Source organism: Ambystoma mexicanum, chromosome 14 (genome assembly GCF_040938575.1).
Source record: "Ambystoma mexicanum isolate Mex_15411 chromosome 14, UKY_AmexF1_1, whole genome shotgun sequence".
NCBI classification, from domain to species: domain Eukaryota; kingdom Metazoa; phylum Chordata; class Amphibia; order Caudata; family Ambystomatidae; genus Ambystoma; species Ambystoma mexicanum.
The window spans coordinates 185,349,064-185,368,398 of record NC_090940.1 but is presented as its reverse complement, the minus strand read 5'-3'; the positions used below and the strand labels follow the sequence as shown (position 1 = coordinate 185,368,398).

General features: G+C 43.4%; 1 protein-coding gene across 1 annotated transcript in view; it reads left to right on the top strand.

Moving 5' to 3' along the window:
• The first annotated feature begins 4,396 nt into the window (after positions 1 to 4,396).
• LOC138527271 (16 kDa beta-galactoside-binding lectin-like) overlaps positions 4,397 to 19,335 on the top strand; it is a 146,204-nt gene continuing 131,265 nt past the window's right edge. The window contains exons 1-2 of the mRNA XM_069638366.1: positions 4,397 to 4,443; positions 15,427 to 15,450. Of these exons, the coding sequence (XP_069494467.1) occupies positions 15,449 to 15,450 (2 nt within the window). The 5' untranslated portion in view covers positions 4,397 to 4,443; positions 15,427 to 15,448. The remainder of the gene's footprint in view (positions 4,444 to 15,426; positions 15,451 to 19,335) is intronic.

Genomic DNA, 19,335 nt, shown 5'->3' with positions numbered 1-19,335 from the left:
AGCATATGTTTAGCAAACTTACATAAATTTTAGCAAAACACTCATTTGAAACATGTTCTAATAATAATGCACAAAAAGTATCTAACTATTTCACCCACACCATAATTTAAAAATGAAGCAAGTGCTGAGAACTCAAACAACTATAGAGGCAAGAATTATTAAATGCTATGACGTGGCACTAGTAAATTAATTACTATTATCACATGTTCTTTCAATTCCCTACTTGTTTCTGTCCTTCTTCCTCTAGTTCGGACATTCTTCAGGGGACATTATTGCTCTACAGTGAACATTGTGGAAAGAGTATTAATTCAGTCTCTGAAAATCTCTTTTACATTAGTCATATACCAAACACAATTTATTGAATCAATTTCTTAATGTATTGATTTGTAAAGTGCCATTTTTCTCTTTCTCCATCCATAATGAGTTCAAAATAACTAAGTGGTAGATCATATATCTACTGTTCCCACATGGCACTGCGAGAGAGGGAACACAAAACCCCACTCAGGAAGGATGAATAAAATGCAATAAGAATGATAATGTTTTGTGTGTTTACAACTGCAGTCGCAAGAATACATTATGCCTAATAATTGATTAACTTCTCTGGCTAGAGATAAAGGTGTGAGAAACCAATGTGAAAAGTCAAAACACATATGATCAAACACAGAAGTTGCATCAAAAACAAAATTAAAACAGACCTTATGTTAAAACATTTTCTGGAGGCATGACATCGATTTGATGAATTTCACTGGACTGTTACACTAAAAGTTAAAGGTTGTTGTCAAGCAGATCACTCCATGCATGGTTACCGGAAAGGACATCAACCAAAATGGAGAACCAAGTTCTTAAACCATCTTTTGGCGATGTGGCAGTACAGACCCCCACAGAATTAGTCATACATCAGTAAGTCATAGTCACAACCAAAGCCAGCCAATCCACAAGACCTACACCAATATGTGTACAGGTGAAATCTGTTCAGGAGTTGAAGCACCAATTACTGATACAGCTGAAATATTAAAAGGGGCTGACACATCCTTTGCAGAGACATCCATAGGTTCTTTCCTGCTCACCATATGAAGTCTTGTTGAAGTTTTCATAGCCTTTTACATCAATCCTGTGGTACGAGGATTAACACCACTTTAAATGTAAACAGGATTTGGTGCAACACCTTCCTTTTCTCAGATATAACCCCCTATTGAAAAGTTTAGTTTAGTTTACTCCATCTTGCCATGTCTGTTGCAAAATCCCTTAGCAGGCTCTAAAGCTTAGCTTTAATTACATAGGACCTTTGTCTGGAATTCATAAACCAGCTATTAAAAAGGCTCTGCCAACAATTCCATCCCCCAGTATACCAGACGGGCTTGGAAACAGTTCACTGAAAGAAGGAAAGGCTCTGACTATTTCATATTCACTTTGTACCCTAACAAAGAGCCATAGGGCCTCATCATGAGTTTGGTGGTAACCCTTAAATCCGGCGGTAGCACTGTTACCGCCAGATTTAAGGGTCCGCCAAATCAATGGTTTGGCAGATTTTCCCCCAGTTCCGAGCTGGGGCGAAAACCGCCGAAAAATTTGCCCATTTTCGGTGCTCATACCGCCGGAGGGAAATCTGCCGGCGGTAGGAGTGCGAAAATTCCCCATTGAGCCCAATGGGGAATGGGGAATTCCTGAATGGGCTCAGTGGGGAATGGGCAATACCCGTTCCGCCAAACCCGTTATCCAGCGCTAATAGCGCCGGTGGGTTTGGCGGTAGGGCTGATAACACTGGCGCTATTAGCACCGGCGTTACCGCCCAACTCGTGATGAGGCCCATAGTCTGCTAGAGTTTCTACTAGGATAGGGACTGTGCTTTCTGTGTTAGTCACTAGGATCTGCTTGCCATCTGGCCAAATTCCTTTTATTTTATTTGACTCACCTATAGCCTCAGTTGGTGGTTCTTGGGATAATGATAAAATATAAGTGCGTTAGAGGCAGTATTAGGCTTGTACCACTTTCTAGTTTCAAACTTACTGAATGACGGCCATTCATAGAAACACATGTCTCTGTGTTGCTATTTAATGGATGCACCCATGCAATAAATACTGCATCCAACCCAAACAAATCCAGTGCTTTGAACATGAACTTCGAGTTGACCCGATCACATGATTTGTCTGCATCTATTCTTATTACTGACAAAGTACGTTTCAAACTGTTTGCCATATTCTGAATATCGAACACAAGTAGAGTATTAGATTTCCTCTCTCCCAGTTATTAAGCTACTCGATTTTTGTCTATGATTTTCAGGTATCGGGTAATAATGTTGCCATGAAAAAATTCGTCAAGTTGGCGACTTTAAAAAAAAATGCATTAATGATGCACCCTCCAGGCTATCAAACACTTTCCCCAAATATTCTAGGACTGGAAGTAATAATATATAATTATACCCCTCCTAGAATATTTGGGGAAATAATTTTGGTAGCCAGGAAAAAGTCGCCAGAACCTGACGACTTTTTCACGGCAACATGATTACATGGATCCGATTTTCAGCAACACCATACTCAGTTTGTTTACCTCCACTTTTCCATATATCTTTGCATCAGTGTTAATCAATGGACATGTCCTTAGCTGGGGCAACTGTGTTTGGCGTTGCCTTCTTTAAGGAGAACCGTTATCATTTCCCGGCTCATTGCTGGAGGAGGTATTTTTTCTTTCAATTCTTGGAACATTTCGGCAACAGATTAGCTAGCCTGTTTTCATACAGTTTAAACAATTCTGCAGGGTATCTGTCCAGACCAGGCATCTTTCCAGAGTTCAAGCCCTTGATCACATTTTTGACCTCACATTCCTCCAACGGGTGAATCAAGGCTGCAGCCTCATTTTGTCAGAATCTCGGTATCTAGGCCTTTCTCATAAATTCATTGATTTCAGCATCACCCAACTTGCTGTTCTCCTGGTAAAGGTCATTGCAGAAATCGGTTTGTTCCCTGTTTATTTTCCTAGAGAAGCACGCATCTTGCTTATCTGTGCATCCTTCAAGTTCTTGGTGTGTATGCTAGCAGTAGGAATGCCTTTTCTGTGGATTCCCAATAATTATGAATCATGCCCATTCTGCATGATATTTCTTATTTGACTGCCAGCAGTTCACAGTTTCAATTCACATCTATCATATTGAAATCTTCTCAGATGACTCTTTTTGTTCCTGTGTCTTTCAGTCTTACAGTCCTAGCTCTCAGTTTTTCTGTTCAGTAGGACATACCACTGCTCCTGAGGTGCCCTTTAAATGATACCCACAAACTACACCTGATCGACACTTTTTTTTATCAATCTCTCAAAAGTATTTTATCTCGTAGGCTATCAACACAGAGCAGGGTATTTTCGAGCGTACACATTGCGTTCCTTAGCAGACATCAGTGTGAAGCAGATTTAATAGTTGGTTCGGGGATACTACAAATCTTTTATCCTAGAAAATGTGTCCTATACATCAGAGTAAATAGTTTGAGTTCTGCTTGTAGGATTGTTCTAACTCCATACATCCCCCAGCACCGGGTTCTTCATTGTTTTCAAAGACCAATAAACTGCGGCATGGGACACTGGCAGTCTCCTCAAGACCTGGGTCAAGGCACAGATTATAGCTATCACTCTCAGGTCTAGAGGCATGCAAGGCAAGGAATGGACTGCTAGCCCGAGCTTAGGTACAATGATGTCCAAAGGAACAATGATGTTTTACTTTTCTGTTTTGATTGCAGCATCCTGGCGCAGACAATGGGAAAGAGCTTAGCAGCCGTAGTCAGCCGGCAGGTAAATTGGAGGGCCAAGAGGGGGTTTTGTGCATGAAGTTTGCACAAAGGGGGCAGGGTAGGGACATGTGGGACGTTCTGGGTGTCAAGGTCCGATACACCAGAAAAAAGAAGGAGGCACCTGGGCAAGGGGCTGATGGAACGCTGGTGGTCAATGGCAGTTAACTCTGATGTTTCCAGCCACCTGATTGCTTGAGCTCCCTTCCCCGGTGGGAACGGTGATTGGGGAGCATTAGTATTCTCCCTCCAGACCAGCCTAAGTTCTTGACATACTTGCTATAATTGAGGAATATAACTTAACAGAATGTAATAACGAAGCAATTCACTATTGGGCTTAGTTCAGGTGCATTTAAAAAAAAAAAGGTTCCATGGGGTTAAAACATGATTCCTCTGTGAGTTTATATTCTTTAAACATGAAAATGCTATCTGAGCAATAATGACAACGCTTGCTGTAGGGCATGTCTTTATTTGCTTCTTATAATTAATTATAAAATACAAACTCCAGTCTGAGTTTTGCTGAGACAAGCATTTGGCAAACAAAAGCAGGAGGCGGGAGGCGGGACTGCTGGTTGAGGGCTTTAAAAGAGTGAGTTCTGGGAATAACTGACCACCTTTCCTGCAGAGCGCCACACGCTAGCAGAACAAATCAGAGACCACACGACCTGCTTGGGTAATTATTCTATTTCTGACCAGGAAATATTAAAACTACTGAGATCTTGAAATGTTGATTTCATTTGTAAATGTCTCTTTGTGCTGCACTATTTGCTTAAGAAACGTAACTCCATGTGTCAAAATGTAAGCCTGTAGAAAGCTACTGTTTATTGCATTTTTGCCCTATTGCAAAAAAGATGCATTTTCACTACATTTGTGCACCAGCGCATGGTATTGGCAATAGAGCAAACTTTTCCCTGATGCAAAATTGCATCAAAAATGTATCTTTTTAGCACTAGGGCAATTTTAGCCCTGGTGCTTTTAATATACCAAACTGCACTTGTGGTGGTGCAATGGTTTTTTAATGTGACCCAGTGTTTTTAAAAATAGGGCAAACTTTGCACAAGTGCTAATACCGTGCATACTTTGAGCGTGCACTAGTGCAAAGTTTCTCTAATCTGTCCTCAGGCCGTTTTTAAGGGTGTTTCAACTCACTGGAGAACGAGCAGATTGCCGTTAGTAGCAGCAAAGGTTGCAGCTGTGCTGGGTTTCCAGCAAGATGGGTTGTGGGGGGAGGGCCGAGGGGTGAGGGAGCCAGAAAGCAGCACGAACAGATCCTTTTACTAAGGTTTGTAATATTTATTTTGAAGACAATCAACATGTATTTTCTGATGTGTTATCTTTAATTTTGACACGTTTGTCTCTTTTTAACAGAATAACAAAATAACTCTGCTAATTTATTTAAGAAACAAAAAAAAAAACCTTTGCTAATCACTGCATCTTTTGTCAAGGGGCTCATTTTCAAGGGCGAGAAAATATATGTCCATACAACTGCACTAGTGCAAGAATCCTCTTCCAGCCATGGCCTCTCTTTTTAAATTTAATTATAATATTGCAATGGCTACACAATAGTCCACTGTTGCCCTCCAAATGGTATTGCAATATTTTTATTTAAACAGATTTATATGTCAAGAAACGTTTTACGGTTCGAAAGCTGGTTGTGTTGTGGTGCCAGAAAACCTGAAGTTAATTAGCACTGTCAGAACCTCACTGTCTAAAGATGCACAGGGACCAAAGCACACAAGTTTGCACTGTGGACCACTCAGCTTTGCACCATCTACATTAAGCCTGATTTAAAAAGTGTTGAACAGGAGCAAATCTGCAGGTGTCTGAAGAATCCTGGGGATGCTTCAGTGTAAACACGATTAACAAAGATTTGCTCAAGTGCTTTCTGGAGATTCTACAGTCACCTCCAGATCTGCTCCAGGTTTAGTCTTTCACGATCAAGTACAAAGTAGCAGGAGCAAATATGCCATGTAGCAGGAGCCAATATGCCATGTAGCAGGAGCAAACATGCCATGTAGCATTAGCAAGTATGCAATGTAGCATTAGCAAGTATGCAATGTAGCAGGAGCAAGTATGACATGTAGCAGGAGAAAATATGCCATGTCGCAGGAGCAAATATGTCATGTAGCAGGAACAAGTATGCTATGTAGCAGGAGCAAGTATGCAATGTAGCAGGAGCAAGTATGACACGTAGCAGGAGCAAATATGCCATGTAGCAGGAACAAATATCCCATGTAGCAGGAACAAATATGCTATGTAGCAGGAGCAAACATGCCATGTAGCAGGAGCAAGTATGTAATGTAGCAGGAGCAAGTATGACACATAGCAGGAGCAAATATGCCATGTAGCAAGAACAAATATGCCATGTAGCAGGAGCAATCATGCCATGTAGCAGGAGCAAACATGCAATGTAGCAGGATCAAGTATGACATGTAGCAGGAGCAAATATGCCATATAGCAGAAGCAAGTATGCCATGTAGCAGGAGCAACTATGCCATGTAGCAGGAGCAAATATGCCATGTAGCAGGAGCAAATATGCCATGTAGCAGGAGCAAATATACCATGTAGCAGGAGCAAATAGGACATGCTCTTGTCATCATTTCCTGATTTGTTCCAGTGCAATATGTGTGAATTAGGCCCATACCCGTTTTTTCATGATTGCAGGCTTGCTTGTATTGAGAAAAGAATACTTAAAAGAAAAGCCCACAGCTGTTCAAAGAAATGTTCTAGTTTTGTTTTAAGAGAAACACTTTTGCAAGCGTTAAATGCAGTTGCGCAGAGTTCCAGTATCTCACTGATGAAGGAGAATATTTTAAATCTTCTGATCTTGACGGAGATCCATTTTCGAGGAAATTCACACAGGTCATCCTTTAACAAAGGACAACACTGGCAGGGTGATTGACGGTCGGCATTGATTTTGGCAAACCTCTCACTCTGGTGCTTTGGGCCTATGAATGTCCCCCAATATTTAACCTTTGCTAAATGTTTTCTCAGCAAGAGCGGTAAAAGATGCACTAAGGAGCCCTGGTTAACTCATTCATAAGCAGTTCATTAAAGCAAGAGGTCTCCAGCATGTGGGCTGCCACAGGACTGCATGCTTGGCCACAACTAGCAAGTAAGTGGTTCCTGGTGTTGGGGGCGAGGGCATTACAGTATCTTCACAAGTGGATCAGAACAGAGGGTGAACCCCAATCGTCCAGCCCATGCTGCATGAATACCAGAAGGAGGCGTGCTCCAGAGCTGTCCACCTCAGAAGGCCAGGTCCTTCTGACACCTGCAGCCCAACACTACTTTGCCACCACACACAGCACCATTCTGTTAGTACAAAGGTGGGAGAAGTAGGGAGGCTTCTGGCGTGGAGCCCAGAGGCCTTTTGGAAAGCCTAGACGGCACATTTTACTGGTTCCATGTGATATAATCGCGGCAAAAATTGCTGTGGTAACAAAATATTGCGGCAAAAATGCTGCCGTTTTTGCGCCACAGTCCATGTAAAACATGAGGGGGACACCCCCGCAACCCCCAGACCCATTATACCAATTAAGGGGAGCGGGGTCACCCCAGCAACCCCTGCTCACCTTAAATGGTATAATGGGGCATACTTTTACCGGGTCAAGCGGTGGCATTTTTGCTGCGATATTTTTTTACCGCAACATTTTTGCCACGATTATATTACCTGATACCATTTTACTTAGTCCAGAACAGTATAATGATGGATGTGTGTAAGTTTTAATGTACTTAATCAGTTGCAGTAGGTATTCTTTGATGACAAAACATTACATTCTCATGGGAATATAATGGGATATAAGGAGGTGGAATATTAAACTGGTAACAAAAGAGATCCTGCTACCTCACTCTCTCCTCTTAAATGAGATATGATCCAAATAGATTTGACTGTGAGAATGGCGTTCGGCAAAGAATGCTGCAAGCCGATTTAAACAGCATCTTTTTAGAAAGCTATACTCAAGAAGCGTGGTCAAAGAGTCAGCCTAGAGGAATTCAAATGCAGCCTCGACTACTTGCAACACGCCCAATAGGGATCGATAGGAAGATTCATTCAAGGCTGCCCTTCTGTCTTTCATCTGTGATTTCAACCATCCAGGGAACCAGCGCTCTACTTATCAGAAGCGCCATTTACCTCACTTGCAATTTTTCAAGTTCGAAGTGTGGTTATAGTTAATTCATAACAAGAAGGAATCCCCCGAGGGCTGCACCTTCGGTCAATCCAATACGGTTTTAAGAGAATCAACACTATACAAGTCCGGCAATTGATACGCCGTCTGAATTTTGAAGCAAAAAACCCCTGAAGAAATTCCCTACCAAAGATACATATACCTAGGGAATGAAACATGTCGGGTTAACGAGACCACATGACTATAGACACGGTTACAACAGAGCACTTAGAGCTTGTAGTTACTAAAAATACTAAGTAATCCTGTTACCTAATATAAGGGTTAATTACTAGATAGCTCAATGTTATACCTATACAGCTCTTGCTAGTAGCGTCATTTGCTCTTCTTTGATTTGTACAGTGGTTTCTTAATGTGTTTTTATGAAATCTAAGTGTAATGTTTTTCTCTTTTTTCTTGCCAATTCTGGATATTTTTCTTTGCAATCAGCTAAGTGATACTATCAAGGTGAAGGTTTATTTTTGTGCATTCAGGTGGCTTCAGTTCATATACCGATCCTTTCACTTTTTCCTTGTTTCAACAATTGTATTTTGTTATTCTTCTGTTCTTTATGAAGGTAATGAATTTGAGTGTTTTTTTTTTTAAAAAAAACAATATTGTACACCTATTGAGGTTATACAATTTTTAAGAACAGTATGAAAATTGATATGATGAAATAAAATAAAATATATATATCTTTTCTAATACCATGGGTCCAAAAGTGTAATTTGGTTGTCTTGTGATGTTGCACACCCTCGTGGGGCCAATATGAGGATTTATCTAATTTAAGAGGAGAGAGTGAGGTAGAAGGATCTCTTTTGTTACATTTTCATATTTGTGTGAGGAGCACTGTCCTGGCCTCAGATCTAAAAAAAAAACAAGTCCTCATTAGTCTTTAGGAATATTAAACTGGATCAGTGGTTACAGATTTAAATATTGCAATGGCATAGTGGGCAATAAATGATGTTCACGCAATTCCTCCCAGGTTCCATTCATTAGAAATCATTACTTTGACAATTGCAGAAGATTGTTTAGGTTACAAAATGGCAATGTGTGCAATTCTTTTTTGGAGGTAAACTTTAGCTTATGAAATGGGTAGCAGATACAAAAGAAACTCTCCATTTTATCAGTCTTGCATGTGTTCAACGTGCAATAATAGTCTTAATCGATTGTTCAAATAATATTCATTTTTGCAAGAGCTGAAAGAAACATGTGCATGAGAGCATTGTGTACACACACAGTAACTTTCATGTACAACTGGGTTTGCTTGTTCCCTGAAGGTGAATCATCAGCACGCCAGGCTGTGAAACCTGTTTCAGTCACAGTTATCTAGCTGGTCTTCATCAGGTGAAATAAAAATGTCTATACATTTATATCACACTCAGTCACATGGCATTACAACAGGATTATGAGTGGTGATATGGCAGTGTAAGTCCCCTTTCTTGGAGTCATGGCAGATTTACCATGAACATCAACGGGGCCCAGTATTTGTACTCCCCAACCTCTGGAAAAGCTAACTGTGTAAAAGCACAACTCCTATGTAAGAGTATTCAAAAAAACAATAAGACACTCCTGCCTCTTTCACACATCCACAGCTTCTCATGCACAGTTCTGCACATGAAAATGTGTTTAGTATTTCATTTGAACCTTCGCACACAAGTGCATTCACTTAATTCAATTCAATACAAAAATGAAAACAAATACATGAATACAACACACTCATAAAAACATAAAATTGTCAAGTGGGGATTAGTATGTGAAGCAATGCTACACTCACGCCTAGCTAACACACTTTTTGTGGGCTCTTAGAACCCGTTGTATATATATATACTGAGACTTCAGGCACACAGCACGTAAACAGGTTGTCATGTGCGACCTCTGTCGCTCATCACAATACTAAAGTAGAGTTTCCCTCCTGCAAACACGCCCCAGCACCACAGACCCCAGTGTGGTGCTCATGTGCACGCCTTCAAAGACAGTGGTTACCTGATTGCCACGTTATACAATGTCCAGCTTAAAATGGCGGCCAGTCCAGAAAAAGTGTGCTGATTGGGCTCGAGTGCAGCATTGCCTCACCTACTATTACCCACTCTGATTATTTTTTTTATGATTGTATTGTATTCATGGATTTGTATTATTTTTTGTATCGAATTGAATTCAGTGAACGCACGCGTGTGCAAAGGTTCGAATAAAATACCAAACACATTTTGGTGTGCAGAGCTGTGTGTGAGAAGCTGTAGATGTATGAAAAAGGCAGTATTGTCTATGTTTTTTTTAGTACTCTCACATAGGAGTTGTGTTTTTACACTGTTAGATTTACCATGAGCCATAATTCCACACTGTAATTCCTGTGATTACTAGAGGTAAAGTGAAGGATTTACCTCCAGCTTTCTGCAGCAGGTGAATCCTTTACGTTAACTCTACACTTGGAATTCAGCGGTGCACTAAAAGTGGTGGTAATTCTATTACCACCAAGCAAAGGGGCAGTAATGTAATTACTACCACATTTTTACTGCACCGGCCGAACTCGTAACAAGGTGCACTTTATGATCACAGGAAAAGTTCTTTCCAAGCTGAGAATCTTGCCCAGAAAGAGTGCCAAGTGGAGGACTCATGGAGCTATAAAGCAAGACTATCAGAGAGAGCTTTATAGCTATTTTAAATTTAGGAATATCTTTGGGAAGTTGTACTCTGGCCAAATACCCGCTTTTGTGGCGAGAAGAGTGACCTGCGAGGCACTAACATGTGATCTTTTAACATACTCCACACATGATATGAGGGCTCATGTGAGGGTTTTACAATTGAATGTCTTCTGTTTACCCAAACGCTGCACAGCATGCTATGGTGTGGCATAACAGTTGTTTTTTGTATAGCGCAGCATACAACTTGCAAAGATATCTTAGCGCTGTAAAAAAAATCCAACACCAGATGTAAGTACCAACCTACGTACCGTGGCACTAAGAATGTTTAAATATTAGGATGGAACTCTAAATGGTTTGGAGTAAGGCGGATATGTTTCGGTAAGTGATTCCCCAGTTTAGGTGCACATCCCCCAATAATCATGATGAGGATTATATTCGCTTGCCACGCCCCCAGCAAAGACAACAGCATAAAGCACCTTCCAAATATCCAGTAATGCATGAATAGATCATTGTGTAGGGCAGTTGAGTTATTACACGCCAAAAAGAGGCCAGGGCGCCCCTCTGCAAGAATGAACGCGGCATGATAACCTGTTCTGTGGGATTGTACCCACTCAGAGTCGGCAGCCACTGGTTTTATCTCACTGTACCTTTCACAAAGGAGGAATATCCATTCGCATCGCAGTCTTTGTCCCACCCACTTGAGCAGCCCAACACCAAAATGCAATGGCAACTTTCCTTTGAACAAGAGGACCAACAGCAACCCCAGACACGCGTTTCGGCCTAGTCGGGCCTCATCATTGAGATGGAGCTGTGCCTCTCTGAGCACAGTGAGCAAGGGGTCCACGCCTGGATAACAATAGGTAAGTAAGGGTGAGCAACCCCAAGTTCCTTTTACATACAAAAAAGTCAGGGCGCACTCTGCAAGAATGAACGCGGCATGATAACCTGTTCTTACACATTAGCATGGGCACAGATCAAATTTGGTGTCCCATTAGTGGTGTTTCGGACAACAGATTAAGGTAGGTTAACACATCACAGCAGTAGGGTAGACACTTGCACAATGATCTAATACTTATGTCTACACAACAGCTGGTAGCTACTAACTGAGGAAATGGTTGCTGACCCACCATAACCCAACCATCTTGGAGCAAATGAACTATAACAGTACAGATTCAGATATGCTGCGTCATTGAGGGGGAAATCATTACCCTCAAAAAGCTCTTTGTTGCAGGGTGAAATGAAAGATCTGATACTCGGGTAAGGGAAGTGAACTTCTTTACCAAATTCCAGTGACAAGGTATATACACCAGGTAAGTCCAAGGGTAAGTAAGTAGGAAGGTACACAGGAGACATCCACCGGCCTCCTCTCCCACATGCTGCTTCACTCCAACTGACCTTCATGGAGTTTACAGGGGCAATCACATCCCAACATTCCATAGATATAACATTCCATCAGGCATTCTCTCAGGCAAGCATTCATGAAGGACCAAAGCAGGGAACACAAGACACAACCCATATCCTTCCTCAACAGAAACCAAGATAAAGGTACGGAAAGAAGTGCGAGGGAAAATACACAGTGTAATGCGACCACAGTATGAAACCAACAAGACTCTGGCCACCTCCACTCCAAACAACAAAACACCAATCCAAATCCCACTCACTCCATTCCGAAGAACAAGGAGACATGCCTCATGCTCCCACCAGCATAGTCCCTTTAGCGACCTGCAAGGCCGGCCAATCCATCTAATACACTCATAATCTGTAGCAGGCCTACCACAGACACTCAGACCAACCAACCAGCCTTAACTCTTAACACACCAGCATTGCCACAGGATCCCAAAACAACACCCTCATTCATCCTGCTGCCAGCAACTAAGGCGCACTGAAACACAGCACACCCTTCATCTTCTAGTATACTACCAGAATAATCAAAGCTCAAACTGCACAGAGCACAGGCACCCACTCCGTGCACGGCAGGCGGAGAGGACCACCCCCTAAGGTACGGGTGTCCAACTCCCCAAGGCACGGGCAGGAAACCCCCTCAAGTGTGGTGTCCAACACCCCAATATTTGTGGCACAGGTGGCAGAACACCCCTATTAAACTGGTGCCAGGTTCCAAACCTCAATCTCTGTGGCATGGGTGGTTAGAACACCCCTATAAAACTAGTGCCGGGTTCCAAACCACAAAATCTGTGACATGGGTGGCAGAACACCCCTATAAAACTAGTGCCAGGTTCCAAACTCCAAAATCTGTGGCATGGGTGGCAGAACACCCATATGAAACTAGTGCCGGGTTCCAAACCCCAGAATCTGTGACATGGGTGGCAGAACACTGCTATAAAACCCTATAAACCTGTGCCAGGTTCCAAACCCCAAAATCTGTGGCACAGGTGGCAGAACACCCCTATAAAACATGTGCCAGGTTCCAAACCCCAAAAATTGTTACCAAGGAAAACTTCTGCCATTCTCCCAATGTACAGCACCCTCATCCACACACAAGGTGATAATTGCAATTCAAATCTTGAAACACTAAACATTTTGTGACAAAGTCCATAAAGTACACGTTGGTCCTGTGGAAGAAAATGTTAGTACTAGATACATCCTGTTAATTAATGCACTGTTGTCACAACCATCAATGATAAGAAAACATTAAGACTCAACAGAGGCCACGCCAACCACACCAAAAAACACTTCAACCACAACCAAGCCAAAAGTGAACTGAGCCAAGCATAACCAGGCAGGACCCCAGACATAGCACAGGCCTCACATCACACAAATAGCCAAGTCAGTATTCTCTGTTACATACTGAAAGCTCTCACAAAAAAGCCAAAAAATCAGGATCAAGTTATTCCAAAACCATGAGATATGTGCTCTCAAGAGCCTCAAGGATAGAACCACACCACCTGCAATATCCCCAAGTCTCCCTCCAATGAGTAGATGCCTCCTCTGACGCCGAACAGCATGCAGGGCACAGAACTAAATGCTTGCAACAGTACCTTTTCCTTTGATGACTGTGAGCGCTCACTGTCTCACCTTTGTCTGTGCCCACCTCCTGAACTGCATACTTGTTAAGCCCATGGTGCTGTAAGGTAGCCCCTATGGTGCCTGATCCTCTAGCTAATTAATGTCTCCCAGGCTGTATCTCTGCCAATGAGCAGGTGTTTTGCTCCAGTGGCCAAAAACTGGGAAATGCTGTTACACCAGCTGCTACCATATGTTAACTCCAGTGGCGAGAAAATGCAAGGATGCCCCGCTGCGAAATGCTGCTCCAGTGGCCAAATAACTGTAAGGTGGCCCCACTGGAAAATTTTGCTCCAGTGGTCAAATAACTGTAAGGTGGCCCCACTGGAAAGTCTGCTCCAGTGGCCAACATCTGTAAGGTGGCCCCGCTGTGAACCTGTGACCAATTCTTCACGGTTGCCCCACTGGGAAATGCAACAAATCTTTGTAACTCCTTTTCCAGAGGCCAAAATACTTAATGGTGGCCCCACTGATGCTCACTACTATTTCAGTTGCCAAGATGCTTAAAGTGGCCAGAATCTGTAAGGTGGCCCCACTGGTATTCCAACTGCTACTACAGTTAACTTTTACCCCAGCTGCCTCCTTCCTCCCATGCAACTGCTGTTGGGCTATTGGGCAGGGGTCAGCTCACCTTTGGGGGGCGGAGGCCGGTGGTTGTGCCCTCCTTGGTCTCAACCACGTCCTTCCTTCTGGGCACTGCTCACTCTGGACAGCTGCAGGTTCCTGGCCCTTCCCTCAAGCCAGCTCGTCGCTAGTGTTGCAGGGTGAAATGAAAGGTCTGATACTCCGGAAGGGAACTGAACTTCTTTACTAAGTTCCAGTGACAAGGTATATACATCAGATAAGTCCAAGGGTAAGTAAATAGGAAGGTAAATAGGAGACATCCGCTGGCCTCCTCTCTCACAGGCTGTTTCTCTCCAACTGACCTTCATGGAGCTTACAGGGGCCCTCACACCACAACATTCCATAGGCATAACACTCCATCAGCATTCTCTCAGGCAAGCATTCATGAAAGACCAAAGTAGGGAACACAAGTCACAACACTCTTTGAAACTTAAAGCAAATTATCTGGAGGAGACAAGTAAATCTGCAGGAGTTTTGGTGCAGGACATGTTCTCAGACAGCATGAAGACAACGACCAGATGCACCTGTGTCATTGCTTGTGCTTCAGGCTTTGCAAAACTAAAAATTGATGGGCTGAAGGGCTGAAGGATTTGAATAAATCATAACCTCTGGCATTGCTCTGGACAACCCTCCAAACCAACATTTATCGGTCTGCTATGCCACTGTATAGGGGGCAAAAAGTATTTGTCTCGCCACAAAAGTGACACCACATCGCAAACTGATTTGACACATACTTTCCGGATGTGATAAAGCACAACTACAGATGTGTGTAAGCTTTATCAAACAGGTGGAGCGTGGGGGATCTTCTCACTTCAAGCTTGAGATCCAAGCAAGGTTTTGAATGCAGTGAGTGCCTTGCACTTTATGTCCCACATCCTCTACAGGTGAAGTCAGTGTTTCACACTTCAAGAAATGCACCTTTTCAGATCAACATGCCATGGTTTATGGCTCCAAAGTATATTCATCTGGAGGTGCTTTCACTTGTGCAAGTGGAATTATTAATTTACTTTACAACTATGCAATATTCATTACATGTGCATTTCTAAACATTCATCTATTAAATAGAAGTGTAAAATCTGCGCTGGTTGCATAAAGTACATGTCAGTTTTGGGAGTATGGAAATGTAGAGCAGCACTATAGATGGTGCACAATTAGCACATTTCTATGGATTAATAATGAATATATGTTTGTTTTATCTGCCAGGTGCTCCTGCCTTCTTATCACAATGTAAGTACAATTTACATTGCTTGAATTCAAACCTTTTGTTTCATGGATGTAGTTACTATTTTAAGAAATACAAATATTTGTATTTTACACACACACAAAACTCTCTCTCACTGGGCTGGGGGGCATGGTAGGAAGGAGGGTGGTACATGCCTTCCATAATATGGCAAATAGTATATGTACAAAAACAAGGTGGACGTCGATGAGAACCCTATATTCTCAGGGGGGAACGCATCCCCACGGGAAGGAGGGCTTCACTGTCAAGCAATCCGACATCTCACCAAGGTGGTAAAGGCCTCAGGGGGGTAGATGCAGTAGCAGGGGGAGGGAGGGAATAGGGAGGGAGGGAATAGATGCAGTAGCGGGGGGATAGGTGCAGTAGCTGGGTAAAGCACCGTCCCATAGGAAACCTGTGGCTTTTGCCCACTCTTAACCCACTCAGCAGGGAATAGACACTCACTACATACCCACACGCACCCATACACAAACACACAATCTCATACCACCTCACATATCCTACCCAGGCCCACTCACTAATGTGTGCCTGGATGGGGGAGTCGGAGATCTGCTACTCACCTCACTCCATATCTCATAGTGCTTAGAGTGCTTAGTATGGATGTACAGAATATAAGAAAGTGCCTCAATGCCTGCTCAAGCTATATTTTGCGTTGCTCTGGATTGTGTGTTCAAAGCGTTTCTCCTGTGCTCCCCTCTTTGCGGTGGAATACATTGCAAAGCGGAAATTTAGTTGTACAGTTCCCCCAATCTAAATGAACTCAATGACTCGCTCTTTTGCTAACACTGAAAATCCGTAGGATACAGAAAACTGTATAATATTTATTAATAACATCGAGTGAATGAGGGTAGCTGCGACTACACTTTATTTTATTTGATTTATTATTTGTATTGCACATATCCCCGAGGAACCAAGCAGCAAGCCGCATCTAGGCGCAGATCTAATCTGAATTAGATGGCTCGTGATCATTGACATAGCATTATTCAAATAAACGTCTTTAGCTGCTTTCTAAAGACTGTCAACGATTCTAGCTTCCTTTATTGATGTGGAAGACCATTCCACGCACGAGCACCAGCTACCGAGAGCCTTCTGACCCCCAATGGACAGATCTGGAGGTAGGGATCACTAGCTGATTCAAGGCCATGGATCTCAGAGGTTTCTAGGGATGTACATTTGGATCTTGTCCACTAGGTAGGACGGGGCCAGATTATGTACACGCTTGAAGATCAGACACAGAAGCTTGAACTGTATTCTTTGGTGAACCGGAAGCTAGTGTAATTTCTTCCTGGATTCTGACACCGACTTTCTCCTAATGAGATTTCTCAAACCTTAGTAATTCCTATAATAATTTGTGTCATTTCACATCGAGTGTCAGTTATGCATGTTAGAAATAATATGGTGTACTGCTGCCCTGCATCGGCCCGCCGTGTGCTTCAGGAAATGAAGCCCATCAGGTGGTTCGGCGTCAGAGCTCCTGCATCACTGTTTTGCTGTAACCTCCACCTTGTAAGCCACTATTGTGATGGCACCCTCTCCGCCACTTCCCTCATCCCGTAAGTGTCCCTGAGAGTATTCACCTATGGCAGGCAGGGTTCTAAAGTGGGGGTGGCCACGTCAGCATGCATCCCGCCCTGGCTGTCTGATAATCTTGAATGTCTGCATACTGCTGGGTTTTGGGGCCAGAGCATGAATGGCTACAGAGGTATGCTGCAGCACGACTTGGCTATTCTGAGGCAAGGAAGTTAAGGGTACCTACCTCTTTTGGTACCAAAGTGGATGCAACAAGACCTGCCTTCCTGTGAGCATTGCTGGAGACCCTGGGATTAAGAGTAATGTGGCTGGGAGCGAGGGAGAAGTTGTTGTGGGAGGCTTGCTTGTTACTCCCCTTTCATTGTTCTTTTCATCTTCACTCTTTTTCCATACTATTCCGTAGGCCTTGTAAGACAAGGTACGCTACCGCTCTTATAGGATGCATGGGGATGCAGAAGTTACTCAAACATCAATAAAAAGATCGACTCAGGAAGTTGGCGAAAGGTACACTGTTTTATTAACAATTATCTAAAACAGGAGTACAACGGACATCGACTGACGTTTTAATGATAATGTCTCAACGATTTTCATAAAAAACATAATTATATAGCAAATATTCATCATCAGTGATGTCATCCTACTTGGCAAACTATAAAACTTAAACTGGATTGTAGTTGGATACCGGGAAACATCTACATATACTTTCTATGGTGTATGGGGTTGTGATTAGATCTCTATTGTCAGGTGGGCAACTAAGCCCTCCTCTAGTGCAAGTCATCCTCATACACAAGGATTTATTGGATCTCAAACTATAGGGCTCTTTGATACGTGGCCCTCTATAATTGGTTGGCACGCTTGTACCCTTCTGGAATATTCCACTTGCTAGCAGCACGCAAACTGGTACCCCGGGTGTTGGTGGTTTGGGCTTGACCACGCCTCCCCACCCGATTAGCCCAACATCTATCATCACTCTTACTTTCTGTCATTCAATTAGCCTTTGAACACGGCCTCAAAACTTCTGGGAATAAAAAGGGAGTGTGAGCATGCTCTCACCTTCTCGTCTCAGCATCGTCTGCCCAAGTCTATTTCCATCTAGGTCATGTGACTGGAGAGCACGTTTTGAGCATCATCTCTGTATTTAATGAGTTTAAAACGAATAAAACTTGGAACTCATTGGGCCTCATTACAAGTTTGCCGGTCTGGAAACAATGGTACCAGTAAGCTTGCCAGTACCGTTGTTTCCGGACTGGCAAACTACGGGTTCTGCGGGCAGGTTGCCTTCCCGCCCGCCATGTCTGACCTGGTGGGTGGAACGGCACCCACCCGCATACATTGATGGTAGCACCGGCACCATTCTGAATGGTGCTGGTGCTACCGTCCTCCCCATTCCCATTTGAGTCCTATGGGACTCAAATGGTAATGGGGAGTCATTATTTCTGCCACTCGGCAATGGGAAATTACCGGATCTGCCAGGGCTGCAATGCCCCGGTAATTGCCCTTGCCTCCTGTTTACAAGGTCATACCGACCGATGAAAAGAGTGTCAGTAGCTTCCTTTGTCTCTACCTATTCTGCTCCCTCTACTCCTGTGGTTGAATCCCACCCTGACGCGGCACCCCTCTAACTTTAACCTTTTCGTTGTCAATACTCTTGATATTCTTGCCCCTGTGATGAGGGTACGACTGAACGTTACCAAAAAGTGCAACTCTTGGTATGGCTCCGAACTGGCTGCCCTTAAACGGAATTGCAGGGCAGCCAAATGGAAATGGGATTCCTCGGGCACACCTTCTGACAAACTGACCTGCCGCCTCCTTCAAAGGCAGTATAGACTCTGCATCCGCTCCAAAAAAAGAGTCTTCATTCAAGCCTACATCTCTGTGTCATCCAATAACACAGCCAAACGTTTCAAAGTCTGCAAGGAACTAAGTAATCCTGCCGCAGGATATCCTATCCTCTCTCCCTCACCACCTCATATACCAGCATCTCTTGTACCTCCCTTGGCAACCCCACCCCTCCCCTTCTTCGCTCATTTCTCTCCCCTATCACTCCTGAGGACGTCACTAGATAAGTACAGTCTATGAAATCCTCCTCCAAAGAGGTGGACCCCTGTCCCTCTAAAACCATCAAGGATAACATTGACTCTCTCGCCCCAGCCTTGGCTGACCTCTGCAACCTCTCCTTCCCCCGCTGGAGGTTTCCCCACTGCTCTTAAGCACTCCCTTGTGCAACCTTTCCTCAAGAAACCTTCTGCTGACCCATCCATTCTGGCAAACTATCGCTCAATCTCAATCACTCCTTTCCTGGGCCAACTCCTGGAGAAGTTGGCTATTTCTCAGCTTACCCT